The sequence below is a fragment of the Cheilinus undulatus genome, linkage group 20, assembly GCF_018320785.1.
Source record: "Cheilinus undulatus linkage group 20, ASM1832078v1, whole genome shotgun sequence".
Taxonomy (NCBI): domain Eukaryota; kingdom Metazoa; phylum Chordata; class Actinopteri; order Labriformes; family Labridae; genus Cheilinus; species Cheilinus undulatus.
In genome coordinates, this window is record NC_054884.1 from 36,326,100 (window position 1) to 36,342,787 (window position 16,688).

Here is a 16,688-nt window from a genome sequence, read left to right on the forward strand (position 1 = left end):
ACACAGTTATTACTTTGGTCATCAATACGTTTTTACCATTTACAGTGTCATCTTAGTTTAGTCACAAATATAAAAAAAGAGAGAAAAAATCCGTGTCAAAATGTTTGCTTACAAAATTAGCATGGTAGCACCGCCTCGTGCTGAAATGAAGAAGTACAATACAGTCAAGCAAATGCTTCACGTTTTAATGTGGGCCATATTTCACTATATTTTTAAAAATTTGCTGTGGGCCAATCAAAAGTGGATTGCAGGCCATAGTTTGGACATCCCTGTCATTAGGCATAAAGATAGAAACTTCATTACAGCCCTGTCACAGAAATGCACAGAGAAAACACCCTGTGACACACTAGCATCTAAAAATACTTTGGTATAGTATTATTTGCCACAGATCTTCAATAAACCACAATTTTCCAAAACAAGGTTGAGATCATACACACACATATGTCTTATACTGTAGCATGTACCATTGTTTCTCACTCAGACAGCTCATGGTAAGACTGCTTCATACAGTCATGACATTATGGCTGATATTCAAATCCACTAAGAAAAACTGAATGGGACTGTTTAATTCTGTTGAGATCTATTGTCTCTTGCTTGAAAATACATGGATTTATACAAAAAAACACCATATATCACCCAGCCCTACTGCTTCTCATGTATGCTGTGTCTCAGCCTCCCTGCAGCTAGTTTAAAAGCAGACCTCCTCCTCTGAAACTAGAAGCACCCACACCCTGTCGTATAGAGGCCATAATGGACGTCACATTCACAGGCAGACACACTGGCTCTAGCACAGAGGCCCTGCAGCATAAGCACGACAACAGATGTTGGCTATCCCCCAATCCTCTAAGATACGGGAAACCACGTCTACAGTATGGACAGGGATGACAGGATTAGTTGTAAGCAACGAGCTGCATTCAAACAAGCAGCCCAAATAGGTGATTTTCCACAGCGCTGTAAACTCAGCTGAGGTTAAATAATTGACGTGCTGCTGCCTGGTGAAGACGCTACATTGTCTGTTCTGTTTACTGGTGTGAAGCTGTAAGCCATTAATTGGTAACTGGAACAAAATGTCAGTTGTGAAAATGTGGCATTATGGGTATATTCACACACACCCAATCCCTGCAGAGCAACTCATTCACAATGAGGTTTGGTTTCTAGGGCTGGGTCATGTGGACAAAAATGATCTCTCAATATTTTGTAGCCAAATAGCATGGTGGAGTAAATCCCAATGTTTTTCCTGTAAGGAAATCAATGATGATCTAACATCAGTATCAACCCTTTTGACAGACACTGGCCATCTGTAAATACTACTAGCATTAACCAGCGCAGTAGCAATGTTTATCTGTTGTCACGCGTTAAAGGCTGACATTCAGTACAGCTGATTCATAGAGATGTATTATTCTGCAGAAGATGTGATCAAACTCTGATGTTTTTTTATGGTCAAACAGAGAAAACGCTTTTGTGGGAAGGTTTAACCAAAAGAAGTACCATCACAAAAAAAATCAGCCCTGACTTTTAAAAATAGTAACACAGTCACATTTCATTTTTGTATTTATCGAGGGCATTAAATTCACTCTGAGCAAAAGTTGCATATAGATAATCTGACGTAGACTGTAATACATTATAAAACCTTAATTTAAGGCCTTCTTAATATATTTTAAGAACCAATTGCCTCTTTAATTACAACCAGTGACACTGCTGTGTGCAATTTTGTGTAAACTAAGATTAAAAATGTGCCAGCTTAGCCAAGACATTGTACAGTATCTGTTCATTGTAGCATGCAAATAAAGCATTATTTGAGATGCTAGCCATGCTAACATTAAAATACTTTGTTCTAGGATTACATCAGGCAAAAGTTTCACTGCAAAGCTGTTTTTTATTTACAAAATCCTGCAAAAAGGTGAGAAGTAGTGACCCTAGCCTAAGCTCCAACGCCCTTTCCTTTAAACACCTCTCAAAAAAAAACAAACAAACAAACAAACAAACAAAAAAAACACACACACAATTTACCTATCATTATCATGCACACGTCACTCAGTCACATAGCGAACTTGCTAACTAGAAACACAGCGGCGCTCCAGGATGCACTGGTAGGGAAAAGGCGCCAGAACATAAACAAGTGTGCAGAGTAACGTCAGATCTGGTGGAGTTCCATCAGAATCTCCCTTGTTCTAGAATTCAGTCTTTAATTGAAGACTTTCAATAAAGCCTTTTTAAAAGCCTTAACTTTTGCTAAGTTGATATATCAACTTTAAGACCCCGCAGACACCCTTTGAGAACTGATAGGGGCAGTATGCCTTTCTTTACTGACTGTGATCATGCTATGAGACCACCGCAGTGGCATGTAACATTAGCAGCCCTATTGTATTAAAAACGAGCGCCACCAGTGCTAAAAACAGCCACTGTGGACATCGGCCCATATATCATCAAAAATGGCAGACAAACTCCTACAGTCTTAACTAAACACGTAAAGGTTGTCAAATAATCAAATCTGCATTATTTTCATGATCAGTGTTGTCAAAGAGAACTGAAACTTAAAAGATCTTCACTCATATTTTTAACAGAGAGAAAACGAGAAAGAGCACCGTCTCAATTGCACATATATGTTAGCAACATTTGAAAAGATGGCGGAACTGGAGAGGAGTGAGGGGAGCTCTTGTTTCCTCCCTTTTCCATCCATTTTCACAAATGCCGCCAATGCGTTTAGACCGTGTGCTGAAGTTTGCCCACTTTTTTTTAAAACTATAAACATTAAATCAACCAATACTGGGTGTTTAGGACTTCTACTTTCTGTTACCAAGTCATCAATATCATATTACTTCTACCAAGTATAAAAATACTCCTTTAAAAAAGACAATAAAGTCATTCTCATGTGGACTAAACATTTCAAAAATATAAACAAGCACAACACTGTTTGTGTTTCTGACTGTAAACAATGTTGTTTTTTTCCCCTTAACATTAGGCCCGCTTTTCTAATTTTTTCTTTCAAATCAACATAAATCCATAGAAATGATTCTGTCATTGATTAATACATCTTTAAATCCTACTCCATTGCCCAGCATTGATAAGAACAGTTTTTTCTTGCTGTTGGAAGGATAATTCTTGAATGTTCATCATTTGGCTGCTAATAAAGATCCTACAGATGGACAGTTTTATATTTCCATGGCAGCTTTCACTCACAGTACAGACAACTATTAGGCTTACATGTGCCACCACTTGGCAAACATTTGCAAACGCCAGAAGTGACAGGTGCTTTTGTGACAGCCTTGCAGAAACTCATACACAAGGGCTTAGTCAAGAGCATCTGAACAAATTAGCATCGCCCTATGAACCTGTTTTGTGTTGCTCAAATTGCATAATTTAGTTCTTTTGTTCTGCAAGTACAGCAGGTCAATAAAACTGTTGTGCTTTAATGGAACATAGCTGGACTTGTAGTCAAGTGTGCTGAGGTCTAGGTGTGTTTTTGAGAGGGGGAAGCAGCAGGGGGGTGCTAAACACATCTCCAGCAGGGAGGCAGCATGTAGATATCTGCTTCAGAATGCTGTTATATAGGTCAGCAAGCATCTAAAGATTATCATTACTGATTAATGACTGTTTTCCCCCAGACATTATAGAATTCATTAAAGTAGCAACACTGATATGTGTTTCTTCATACTGTCTTCGCAAAGAATTTAAGCAAACAGGCTGAGGTAAACCTGGCGTGGCAAAGTCACTCAAGCAAGTAGATAAAGAAAAACTGTTTCTGAGAAAGTAAACTAGGTTACAAGGTTATCAACAAGCTAGCTTCCTGTCATAAACATATTCATGTAGTCATGTACATGATTATCATTCAGAATATTACCAGGATAATTATCAGCCATGCATAAACCTCTAAAAAGAGAACCTTACAAATAAAAGCTGAAATTACAGCTTCATTTCAGAAAGCAAGTGTTTCTATGCAGTTAAGAAAGGACATTTCTTTTCAAATTACAAATAGACCCAGTATTTTGAGCTCGCACACACTCCCATTCACACACTGATGGTGAAAGCTGCTAAGTAGTATCTGCTAATCCCATTTACAACCATTCAAACTGCATCACAAGCCACAGACACAGCAGTCAGAGGCAGTTTAGCTTCTTGCCCAAAGACACCCAGTCAGCTGCAGGAGCTGAGACTGAAACCCACAACCTTGTGGTTGAGTGATGACTGACCGATCCACAGTGAAGTATTACACACTTTGACAACCTTATCAATAAATTGCCTTTGTTAAAGCACATTTGATAAAGTTTACTTGTTTTTCTAAGAACTAAAAGTGCAGTTTTTAACCCGCGCAATTTGATTACTGTGTTTTCAATATCAAACTAGATCAATTGATTTGAACAGAGGGGCCTGTACTTTTCTAGATTTTCAGCAAACACCGCAATAAAACTGATTTCTGTGATATTTTAGGCATTGTAGTAGAGTTGTTCAGAATCCGATACCATTATCGGAAATTCGTCCAATACTGCTTAAAATGCAGGTATTGGTATCGGTGAGTACATGAGTTTATGCACCGATACCTTTTGGTTTAACTTTATATTTTGCCTTATTTAGCCATTTTAAATGTTAGCGCTATTAAACGGAAATCAATTCTTCTTCACTGCCGGAACATACTGCATACACAGACTACCGTTTTTAGAGCAGTGAAAAGGAAAGCAAAGGACCTAATGCAGCAGCAAAGAATGAAGGCTGAGTGACAGTTAATCCCTGAATGTGATCGTAAGAATGCCTTCCAGACTGGCGCTGTCATACTAGACAAGAAGTCACACCGTTCATCAAAAGTTAAATAACTTTAAACATAAATCGCTGCCTTTTAGTTATTTTTCCTCTTGAAGCGAGCCGTTGTACCTTCCCATTGATGCTACTGATGCCTTTGAATCTCGCAGCATTTTCAGTGAGCCTGGAGCTCGTGTGGCTTTTGGAGACGTTCTTGATTAAATCCACACCAGTAAACCTGATACTGAACATCTTTTTATCCATTTTAATCGACTTATAATAATTCATTACTGCTAGCTTGAATACTACCTCAAATGCTAACTGCCATATAGTTTACCCTTTGTGAGGGTCTGTCAGCCAATGGCAGGCTCTTCCGCAATCACGTGATGCTGCCCCAATAGAGCATAATGGAGAGAGAGAGACTGTGACACAGCCACCTCTACTATTGTTTTTTTTTTAATATTTAGCAGTAAAACTCAATTATCAGCAGTAAAACAACTTTAGGATCACAGAGATGCTGTACATTATGATTCTATTTGGTGAGCCATTTTCTGAGTCAAATCAGGTCTGAAACAATCTGCTAGTCTGAACAGTGAGTCCAGAAAGTTCACACTGGCTTGGATCAGTACTCTGTATCGGCTGATAACCAAACCTCTTGGCATCAGAATCGTATCGGAAGGACAAATTGGTATCAGAACATCTTTACATTTTAGGTGTGATATGAAAAGTTAAAATCCTTCCAACTCTACCTGGCACATGTGTGTTCTTCTTTTAGGTGATAGAAACCATTTCAATGCAGTAAAGCCACTGCCTGGTTGCAGCATCACATTGCGACCACATGTTGGTGAAAATAATGGAAAACATATTTGAGATGAGATAGGAGTTGCATGAATAATTCATATTTTAAAAAAAAATCTATGACTATTTAAAACTCATGCCCCATACAGATTCATCATAAATAGTAAAACTAGAGAATTTTTGTCACTATCTGACATGGCAATATTTTCAACTAGTATCAACAGATCATAAAGTTGTACAGGAACAAAAATAAAACAGCAAAAAGACTCCAGCTGGTGTTGGTTGTTGCTGCTCAAAATTACACAATTTTATTTGATACACATGGCCGATAACTACGGTTGATATAGGATGATATTTGCAGGCCATTTATTGACTGGAAATATCTGCAGAAATGTTCATATCTGACAATACTGACTGCTTGTAGTAGCTAGTGTTGAGGATGTTTACAGAAATATGCCCTATTTTCAATCATATCAGACTAAAAATATTGGGTACTGACACACAAGAAGAAGTACAGGAAGTCTGGACTAACTCAGAAGTCTGTCAAGCATACAAAGCTATTCCACTGGCTAATATGTCAGTTCTGTGTTTTGGACTGTGATCATGGCACAAACATCATTAGTGGTTGAGGAAAATCTGGGGAAACTTTAATGGACACAAAACTTCTCAACGGCCAGAGAGGAGGATGAGTTCACTACATTTCAAAATCGACTTTAATACAAAAAACTGAAACATTTAGAATATGTTAACGCTGATGTTCCCAGTCATTTTTGTACGAGTGCAGACATACAGTTCAAATATGAGATGGAATCTCAAAGCACATGGAAGTGGAGCTGTTGTTAACAGCGGTGACTAAGGTTGCAAGATTCCCGCTTCACAATAAAACCCTCACAATGGTTGTCAGGAATGTTTCAAACGTATAGAACAAGATGTGTCATGTTTGCTTCAACAGAAGATTAACTGGAGCTCAGTGAGGGAGAAATGAGTTTGTTACAAATAATTTTCTCTGATTCTTAAAGGACATTAAAGACTGTAATGAGCTGAGTCGGAGTCATTATAACTTTGCATTGATTGAGCTGTCTTTGCCTTATTTTTTTAATCGAAATGTTACCTAATTTTCATTCCGCTTCTGTTACTACACGCAGATAAAGAGGCTGTTCAGAGGAGGAGTATGATTGGTCTACTTCTGCTAAGCTCACAGACAGTCTTTAATCAGAGCACGACTGAAACAAGTGAATAGAAACACAATTATAGCGGGTGTGTAAAATATGCATTGCATAATGATGATCATCAGTGCAGGAAAGAAATGGAACAATATAGGGTTAAATCACACTCAACTGTAAATCAAATCCTATGCATAAACAGAATGATAGCCTATAATTAATGCAGCCTGTAATCTAATTTTCCTGTAATTATTATTTATATTTATGAGTTACTGCGGTGTGTTTACCAAAAGGAACATGATTAAATACTGCTGGTCAATGCTAAAGTTAGGGGAAGTTTAAATCCTGTATAACATCTGCTCTGGATATCTGGATACAAACTGGTAACCCTTAATGTTGGGTATGGATGCACCACAGAAAGGAAAAGTGTCCTACAGTTCAGGCTTGCAAGATCTTACTTCTAAGGAAATTTATGCTCTACTAACATCTAAAATAACATCCCAGCTGAAACAGTTTCAATGTGGGTTTAAGCTTCAACTTAAATATTAGAGTGGCTCCTGTTAGGTGAAATGTCCTTCATAAAATATGGTTGTTTCGGTGATGATTTTGAAAGATGGGGTACCTTGGAGAAAGACAAGGAACAGACAGTGTTAGCAGTACCTTCTCCTTGATCAATGACAGCCTTCAGAATTATAGGATGACTTTTAGACTCTTTGGTTCCCTGAGAGCAGAGATAATTTCCACTATCCAACAATTAAGTAGTGAATTAACTCATGATGACAGGTTTGCCACTTTCCACCACTCATGAAAGCAGAAGTTAGACAATTTGGTTCAGAGGCAGCATGGCAAGAGGTATCAAATTAAAAATGCTTTTCACTGATTAGTCAAATTCAGCGCACACATGATATCTGTGAGGTCAGTCTGGATGCAACACTTTACAATTTAAGATGAGCCTTAAGTCTCTGCGGTGCCAAAAATGGCACCACTTGAATCACAACCTAACTAGTTAGCATGACTTAAGCCTCACTGGTGCAACAGACCACTGGATCATTTGGCTCAGCTCAATAATGAGTCAGTCTTTCAGAGCCTAAATGGCTCCTTATTTGGAACCATTCTTGCTTTTTAATGTCTATTAAAAGGCAACAAAAATGGAAAGGAGGAACCCAGCTCTAATTCTAGAGCCAGCTCTTAAAACTGACTCCTTCTCAAACAAGACACCCCTACTCTCTTCTCACTTGACCTCCTGAACTGGGTTGTCATTTCTTCAGCACATTATCTGTTCACTAAATACTACATCACTGTCCTTAAAAAGCATGTTCATGAAGACGTGTGGAAGTAAAACTGTTTAAGAGGTGTTGCTAGCCTCTTAGCCAGTGGCTAATCCATCCCTGTTCATTTGTATTGCCAGTGGCTTCACTGCCTGCAGGGATACATACGTCAGGGAAATAGATGTATAGGCTGTTATTTGCCTAACAGGCAGGCAAGTGAGAATTCCCACTGCAGGTCTTCACTGAGGATGGATTAGTGATAAAACATAGATACAAACATTACATGCAGGCAAACTGATATCTGAATGCCCAAAATAGATGTTAATGCAAACCTTTCAAGGTATAATTCATAAATGTACAGAAGTATCACATTTAATCTTTGTGATTTGATCAGTGCGCTCCTCATTTAAACAGAACATTTCATTTGAAATGTGGTCATGTCTTATTTCTATCAGTAGATGATCCTATAAAATTATATATTAACTATATTAATATTACACACAGATAATCATAACGGCAATGCTACTACTCACTGAAAACATTGTAAGAAGCTCTACCAGCTGTGGAAAGCACCTACTACTTATCTTGGTGTCCAGTTCCAACGACACAACCCCCCACCCCCCCACCCCCCCACCCCTGGGCACAGCTTTCAGTGTCAAAACAGAAAGTGACTACATATTACTATCAAATGCTGCGTCATAGTGTGTGTGTTTCTTGTAAAAATCTAAATGTTCGACTGACTACCTTTAACATATTAGAATCTTCAGACAAAATCAACTTATTGTGACTTGATGAATATGGAACTAAACAAAACTGCATGGAAAAATGAAAACATTGTTTTGATCTTTTAAAATTGCTGCTCAGATGTAGGAGATAAAACAGACACTTTATCATCTTTTAAAGCTCAAGCTTCATTAAAGTTTCTGTGGCAGATCATCAAATAAAAGTGAATTATTAGCTTTTCCTTGTACGGCTTTTATCACATTTATGTGTAACTTAAGAAAACAGTAACACTAATAGTCACCAGAATACCAAGGAAGACCAATAATGATGCTGTAAAATGCTATCCATGAACAAACAGCCTGCTGTAAGGACTACCTTTATTTTTCACAACAACATGCTGTTTATAGGTCAACAACCTTACAGCAACATTTACCTTCACTTTCTATATCACTATTCTTAAAAGTTCAACTTTCATTTAACTTTTCATACAACATGCTATTCTATGAGTTAGTGAAGACTCGTTTTAGAATTCAAATATTACCAGTAACAAAAAGAGACAAATTCCTGCAAAGAACTCATTATTTGAGATTACAAAGATAAAAAACTTACAAAAAAATAACTCTGAAGGTAGATAATGAGAGATTATTAAGTCAAGTACTTATGAGGAGTACAACTGAGCGTTTGAGATTATAAAGACATGAATAAAGGAGGGATAAAACGTAGAAGTTGAGATTATAAAGACATGAATAAAGGAGGGATAAAACGTAGAAGTTGAGATTATAAAGACATGAATAAAGGAGGGATAAAATGTAGAATTTGAGATTATAAAGTAAAATATGTACGAGATGTAAAGTAAGAGTTTGAGATTAGCAATTCGGGAGAGATAACCCCAAGAATTTGAGATTAGAGAGATGAAAAACGTACAAGAAACAAAACTAAGAAACTGAGATTATAAAGTAAAATATTTATGAGGAATAAAACTGAGAATCTGGGATTATTCAAGTCATGAATTCAGGAGAGATAAAACTAAGAATCAGAAATTACAGACATTAAAAAAAAAGTTATGTAAAAAGAAAACCCTCTAAATTTGAGATATATAAAGTCAAATATTTTAGTTAGAAAACTGAGAATTTTTGATTCAGGAGAGATACAATTCAAAGGTTGAGATTATTAATTAAGATTTTAAAGACATCAATTCAAAGGAGATAAAACTAAGAATTTATTATTACAAGGATGAAAAATTTATGAGCAACAAAACACTGGATTTGAGATTATAAGATAAAAAATTTGACATATAAAACTGAGAATTTCAGATCAAATTATGAATTCAGGAGTGATAATTCTTAGTTTTATCACCCCTTTTCTTCTTCTAAGAAGATTACAAAGTCAAAAATGTATGAGAACCAAACATCACATTTTTGAGATTATAAAGTCACGTATTTAGGGGATATAATACTTAGAATATGAGATCAAAAAGACAAAATGTACTGAAAATCAAACATACTTAATAGAACTGAGCATACAGATTCACAAACACCTTATAAGGTGGACGATCAGCACATCAGAAGACATTGTTTGCCTCCTATCATCCCTGGAATGGATGCCTAAATCCTAAGATATTTCCTGGAAATTTGAAGCTCCTTATTATTACTTTCAAAGGTTTTTGTAGGTGTAAATAAAGAAATTAAAAATGTTTCAGGGAAATCAACATTACTGTGTATTTGTTACAAGAGTTATAATCAGAGCTCTCTCACTCAAGAAACTTCTGGCCACTTTAATGCAGCTCACAGTCCGTTCTCCTTGAAAATGGCTTCATATAAATCTGTAGATGAACACCTCTAATATCTCATTTGACCTTAAAAGGCGCAAGACACTGTTTGAATACATTAAAAGCAATTTCCACTCTGGGATCATGAATGCAGCGCACACAAACACACAGACACTTCCTGCTTCCTGTTTGGTTATGAAGATATTTAGGTCAAAGGTCTAAAGTCAACACAGGAAAGGATAATAAAAATCTGTGTTTCTCAGCCACGTTGTTAATAATCTACCCAATCCTGCTCAGGTCGGTAAGTCCATTAACGCTGCTGACCCACCCACTGCACTTTTTTCCTAACTAATGTCTGAGAAACGAACACTGTGTCTCCAACTTCTCATGGAATAGATTTGCAGCACCTGCTGAGGTAAAGCTGACATCACAACAGGCAGCATGTACAAAACATAAAACCCACACCTTCGACCAAAACCACCACCACCCCCAAACTCCCTGTTTCCTCTTGGTTTCAGTTTAAATCGAAACACTTGCTGGCTCTGTGGGCGCTCTCTCTTGTTCACTCTGCAGATAAACAGAACGTTCAGTTTCAGGCTCTCAGGAGGAAGCGCTGTGTGACGAGAGAGCGAGGATTTTTACTTTGGAGTCCATTCGAGCCTGTATGTTCTCTACAGGAGGATACCACCCACACCACTACACATGCTCTCTGGTATCTCTACCCCTCCTCTGGAGTTTGACCCAACCACTACTGAGGCAGAACAGGCAGTTATAATTGTCATTAGCACCTGCTAGGCCTGAGCAGCATACAGCAGGGCCTGGAAACACAGGGACCAGGAGTAATGGGAGTTATTTGGAAAAGGGTCAAGAATCCTCGTCACTATGAAACCCTTTTTCCACACAAATGCTGCTTTCAACATTGGACCAGAGCCTCAGCAGGGAAATTTCCACTACTGTAGAACCACGTACATATACACTGAAATAATACATACAGCAAGCAAGGTGGGGCTGGGCAATACTTTGAGTATGTAAAGATTTATAGACACATTTTTAAACCAGATATAGGATAAGACGGTACTGTTTGCATATCCATGAATCTGATTTTGATTCCATAAACATTAATAGGTACTATGCCTAATGCTAACAGAAAGATTGCTTACTTGAAAAACTACTGAAAATAAAACACATTTTTACCACAAAACATCATATTTGATATGCTCAGTCCTCAAAATATGGAATTGTCATTTATTTTATCTCATTTTCCAATTCCTGGACACCAATTATTGGGTAATTTATTGATTTTAATATCAAAAATAGCAGGCAAACCATACTGTCTAAACTGGAACTGGCTCTTCTCCAGTTCTGTCTACTTTCCAAATGTTTGCAATGTATTTGAACAGTCTTTGAGATGATTGAGTTTTTAATTGACTTTTTGATATCACCACCATTAAAATCAGAGATTTTATCATTTTGGAGACACGTGGTATTTTGGGCAACCAAAAAAAAGAAACTGTTTCTAACGCTTTTGTACAACTTAGACAGTATGAAGACATCATCTGTAATTATTGAGCATTAAAAGTAGAAAATGACCCATCGTTGGCTGTCCATGACTTCTGTTTTTGCTGTTGTGGTAGCAAAAAGGTTTTAAAACAATCAAAATCAACGTTTATATTTCTGGTGACAACTAGTGATGTTCCTGGGCATAGAATTTTCCATCTGATTAAATGCTAGATAGATCAGTGTTTGGCTGACTAATCTAAAATCAAATCCTGTAACTGTAAAAAACTAATGGTGCAAAGTTGGTTTGCTAACATTAGCAGTGCAAGCACCGCCAGCCTTAAACCCTCTTTGCAGGTTAACGTCCATTTCCTGAACTGAGTATCGCCACTCAATGCTTTGGTTGTATGCGAGTATAACCTGACACAGCCCCTGGACATTTATTCCCATTTTCTGGATCAAAACAGTGCTAATAGTACACCCCTGGAAAAGAGACGTTGGCCTCAGTGGCTTCTCCCGGCTAAAATAAAAGATAAATAAGAATGAACCATGTTGTTCCTAAGAGGTGCTACCACTGCTACAGAAGTAAGAGGTTGTTTATATCAGATTAAAAGAGCACTGTGGCAGCAAGGCAGTAGTCACTCTGAACAGCTACAGTAGCTGGGTTTCCATTACAGTTTTTCGCAAAATAAAAGCTATATTTCTAAAGTTCCGACAAAGTATAATGTTGCTTTGAATGTGTTTCCATCAAGGAGCGTTTTCGGGCATGAGCCTCTTAATTCTCGTAAAATTTCATCTTGCAAGTATCCGCTGCAAGGAAGCTGGACGCTCAAAACCTGTTGCGTGTTGGTACCGATATGATTACATCTACAGCGGTTGCCTTGATAATTTTGAACAAAAGACAACGGATGATAGTTCTGAGGCAAAGTCCGTAAGTAAGCCAAAAGCCACGAATAAGGGTATAAGTTTGATGTTAAGTCCACATGGGTACACACGTACCACACCATGTTGTCTTGGGGTGAACTGGTCACGTCCTGAGACCTGTAAATACGTAGAAGTGTTTCCATTGCACTTTTACGCACGTAAAAACTTTTATGCGATATTTAAGAGGTTTTCAAAATTCAGGTGTTTCCATTACCAGTTTTTTATTGTTCTATATATTTTCCCTTTTTTTAAAGGTAATGGAAACACAACTAGTGGCTACTAGCTGCGGCAGCTCTGTTAAAGGCAAAATGCATTTGACCGGAATTGTGGGCCTGAATTCTAAAAATGTTATTAATTTAACCAACTCCTAATCCTGGTGTGAACAATAATGGGTTCTGGATTCAACCATTTAGCCAGCTAGTCGCATGCATCCTCAAGATAAAGGATACTGCATTGAAATTGTTTCTCTTACCTACAATTTCAGTGCAATAATCGATTAATTATTTATTGTTTTAAGCTGTTATTTATTATTGTATGGTAATTGTCTGTTTTTAAATCAGCACTGTTTTATCAGATGTTGCATTTTAATTTCGTTGTACTGACCATACAATAACAATAAAAGCATTCTATTCGATAATTCTATTAAAATGACACTGTTTATATGATATATATCCACATATTAGATGCTGATGATAGACGCCAGGCCTGATGTGCAATAAAACAATTGTTTACTTTAAGAAACACTCAAAGGAACATGATTATTTCCCACAAAATATTCAAAATATGATGTTTAGTCTAAAAATGGAATTATTTATTTTAATTTATATCATTATGGAGAATAAAAATCAAATTACAGTCATACTTGTTTGATACCATGGCGGCAAAAAGTGGAAGCCTTGGGCACCAATTATCAGGTAATTTATTCATTTTCATTATCAAAATTGAAGGCAAACTCAATAGTTTCAACCACTTTTCCAAATGTCTCCGACCTATGTGTCTCCCTCTCTCTTTCGATTAAAGCATGACTAACGATCTTTAAATTCTTTGCAGCGTTGGAGATCACTGATCATTAAAATAATGGAAATTTTATCCCTTTGAAAAACTTGACATTTAAGAAGAGTGGAAAGTTTTAACAACCTCAATATATGGAAATGTTTCCAATGCTTGTGTAGAAATAAAATGGGGTATTAGAACTTAGCTGCAATTTTTGACAATTAAAGACGATAAACTGCCCAACATTTATATAGCTTGATTTGTCAAGACTCAAACCCAAGTTCATGGTTCTAGAAATGTGACCGTGATTTGTTTTTTCTTCACAGAAAAAATAGGGAGATATTTCTTGTGCATCGCCATTATGCTAAAAGAATTTAGAATTTTTGGTCCATATTGCCCAGCCTTAGAGCATAGACAGCTTTACTTACATTTTGACATGCCGCTGCTCCATGTCCACTCTGGTCAGCTCCTCCTCCTCCAGGTCAGAGTCCCCTCCAGAGCTACTTTCTGTTATATCTGAGTCAAAGGCGCTTTCAGCTGAATGAAGATTGGCTGATCCGCTCAGGTACAGCCTCTCCAGTTCCAAGGGCATGGAGCCACTTTTCAGGAATCGGCTGAGGCTGTCCCTGTTGTTTGACGAAGAGTGGCGCCCGGTCCTCCATGTCGCCGTAGGGGTTGCCGTTTCCGATTTGCGATTACCTGCTATTAGCCGGTTGAGAGCCAAGTCCAAGAAGCCACTGAGCTGCTGCTGAATGTGCCGCTCCACCTGCTTCGCCTGTACAACCTGAAGACGTTTGCGCAGGCGCCTTAGCCGGCTCTCGATCTCAGCTTGGCGGCTGCTATTGAGAAGGGTGCGCTCCCTAACTTGAGTGTCAAGGCTGTCCGAGGAGGAAGTGCAGGGCAGAGGAGGCTGTGGTGCAGGTGTGCAGGACGGGGAGCCCTGCTGACTGCTTCCTGCTCTCTCCCTATCAGAACCCTGCGTCTGACTGCTATGTGTTTGTGAATCCGCCTCCTGCATATTGACTTGTTCACTGGGGTTAGGGTTGTCATGGGTAAAGGGGGAAAGTGCAACAGACTGAAGCACTGTGGGTTCAAGATTTTTTCCATCAGTATTTTGAGAAACCCCGGAGGAATGCTTCTGTTTAAGGGTTCCTTTTACCGGGATATGCCCTGATAAGGTAGCTGTCAAGGTCTCAGAGTTTAAGGGCAGGTTCTGGGTCTGAGAGTCTGTGGTAGCAGAAGGTTTGTCACCGTTTACCGCCACCACACAGCCAGGACTGGACATAGTGGCCAGCTTCTTGGCCAGGCCGTTGACAGGTGCCATGGGCTGGCCACCTCCGTTGGTGCTGCCACTCATGAGGCTTTTGAGCTGGCCGCCTGACAGTTCTATCGCCTGCCTCTTCCTTAACAGGAAGTCTCCTCCTCCGTTGAACAGCGAGTTGTCCAGTATTCTGTGGCCCTTCAGCACAGACTGTTTGATGAGGACTCCTTGCAGCTTGATTGACTCCTTAGTTGACGGGACGGGTGTCACATCAGAGCATAAGTAAGAAGCCACCAGTGGCTGGAGCTTGCCCAAGGCCGAAGCCTGAGCCACGGAGTCTGTTTGGGGCTGCTGCTGCTGTTCCTGGTCGCCGCCGCAGAAGTCAAGGGGGCACTCTTCGGGGGCGGCCTTACACTTGGCGGGGCCGCTGCTGTGGATAAGGATGTTGCTGGCGTTACCGTTGTTCTCTGCACTGGCCGGTGAGAGACTTGAGGATGGGGCAGCCAGTTTGAAGCGGATGTGGTGAGCTTCGGCTGGGGCGTCGGTGAGAGCGGGCGCCATCGCAGCCATGCAGTGCAGAGGGACGGGCACCGCGGCCTGCTCCACTCCACCCGCTTACTGCCCCACCTGAGGACAGCCTGGATCAAGAAAAAGGGGAGGGGAGACAAGAAAGGAAATTAAATGGATTAGTCTGATGGACTTCAGTACAAAAAAAGATAGATTTAGAAAATAAACTCTAATCCAAATTATTATCTTTGTTTGTGTGTGCAGGTATGTTGGAGGAAATAAAACCAAGGTAACCCTCAGTCTAGTACATAGAATGTAAATCAACAGAAGGACAACAACAAGAACATTGATTTAATAGTGAAATCATTGCTTGTATTTTTACATTTACTCTTATTTAAATAGAACTAAAAATACAAATAACCTTCGATCAAAGTATTTGTTGAAGCAAAAAATAGGCAAATCAAGTCATAGAAGCAGTGAACAACTGTGTTAAAAAACTCCACAAACCAGCACTGCCTTTCATATATAAATTATTTCATTTACAAATTCACAGAAATCAAAATACCTCCAGACTAAGAGCATGAACAGCACCAGTAGCAGGCTGTGCTAATGTCCAATAAAACATACAGCTGGAATACTTGCACTACAGGTTCTGTGAGCCAGCAGAGGGAGTGGAAAATTACAAAGCACCACCCGAAAAGAAAATACATCTTTAAAATATTTATTCCAATTATGACATTGCTTGATGTCAAGCTTGACACACTGACTCAAAAAGGATCTGAAGTAAATGATTACTAACTTATCTAGTCTGAGGCCTGATCAAATGAACTGGTGACTCATTGACATTTGGTTGACCTACTGGTTGCCAGCGTTGCTAAAATTGATCCTACAAAGGAGCAGGGAAAAGCATTTCAGGTAAAGAACATCAGAGAGGGATCAAATTCACCCCTTAACCATTCAGTTAGCCTTACAATATACAGAAGTATATTTTAATTTCATTGTAATCACATTTGTCAACAGAAGCCCTCTCTAGAGGCTTAAATACATATGAA

The 16,688-nt window shown here is 38.7% G+C and overlaps 1 protein-coding gene across 5 annotated transcripts in view; it reads right to left on the reverse strand.

Moving 5' to 3' along the window:
* kansl1a (KAT8 regulatory NSL complex subunit 1a) overlaps positions 1–16,688 on the reverse strand; it is a 69,328-nt gene that overhangs the window by 41,936 nt on the left and 10,704 nt on the right. For 4 of the 5 annotated variants that reach the window (XM_041815284.1, XM_041815286.1, XM_041815287.1 and 1 more), the window contains one exon: positions 14,297–15,767. In XM_041815284.1, the coding sequence (XP_041671218.1) occupies positions 14,297–15,699 (1,403 nt within the window). In that variant the 5' untranslated portion in view covers positions 15,700–15,767. Of the gene's footprint in view, positions 1–14,296; positions 15,768–16,435; positions 16,523–16,688 lie in introns of all 5 variants that reach the window. The other variant, XM_041815285.1, reaches the window with a different exon arrangement.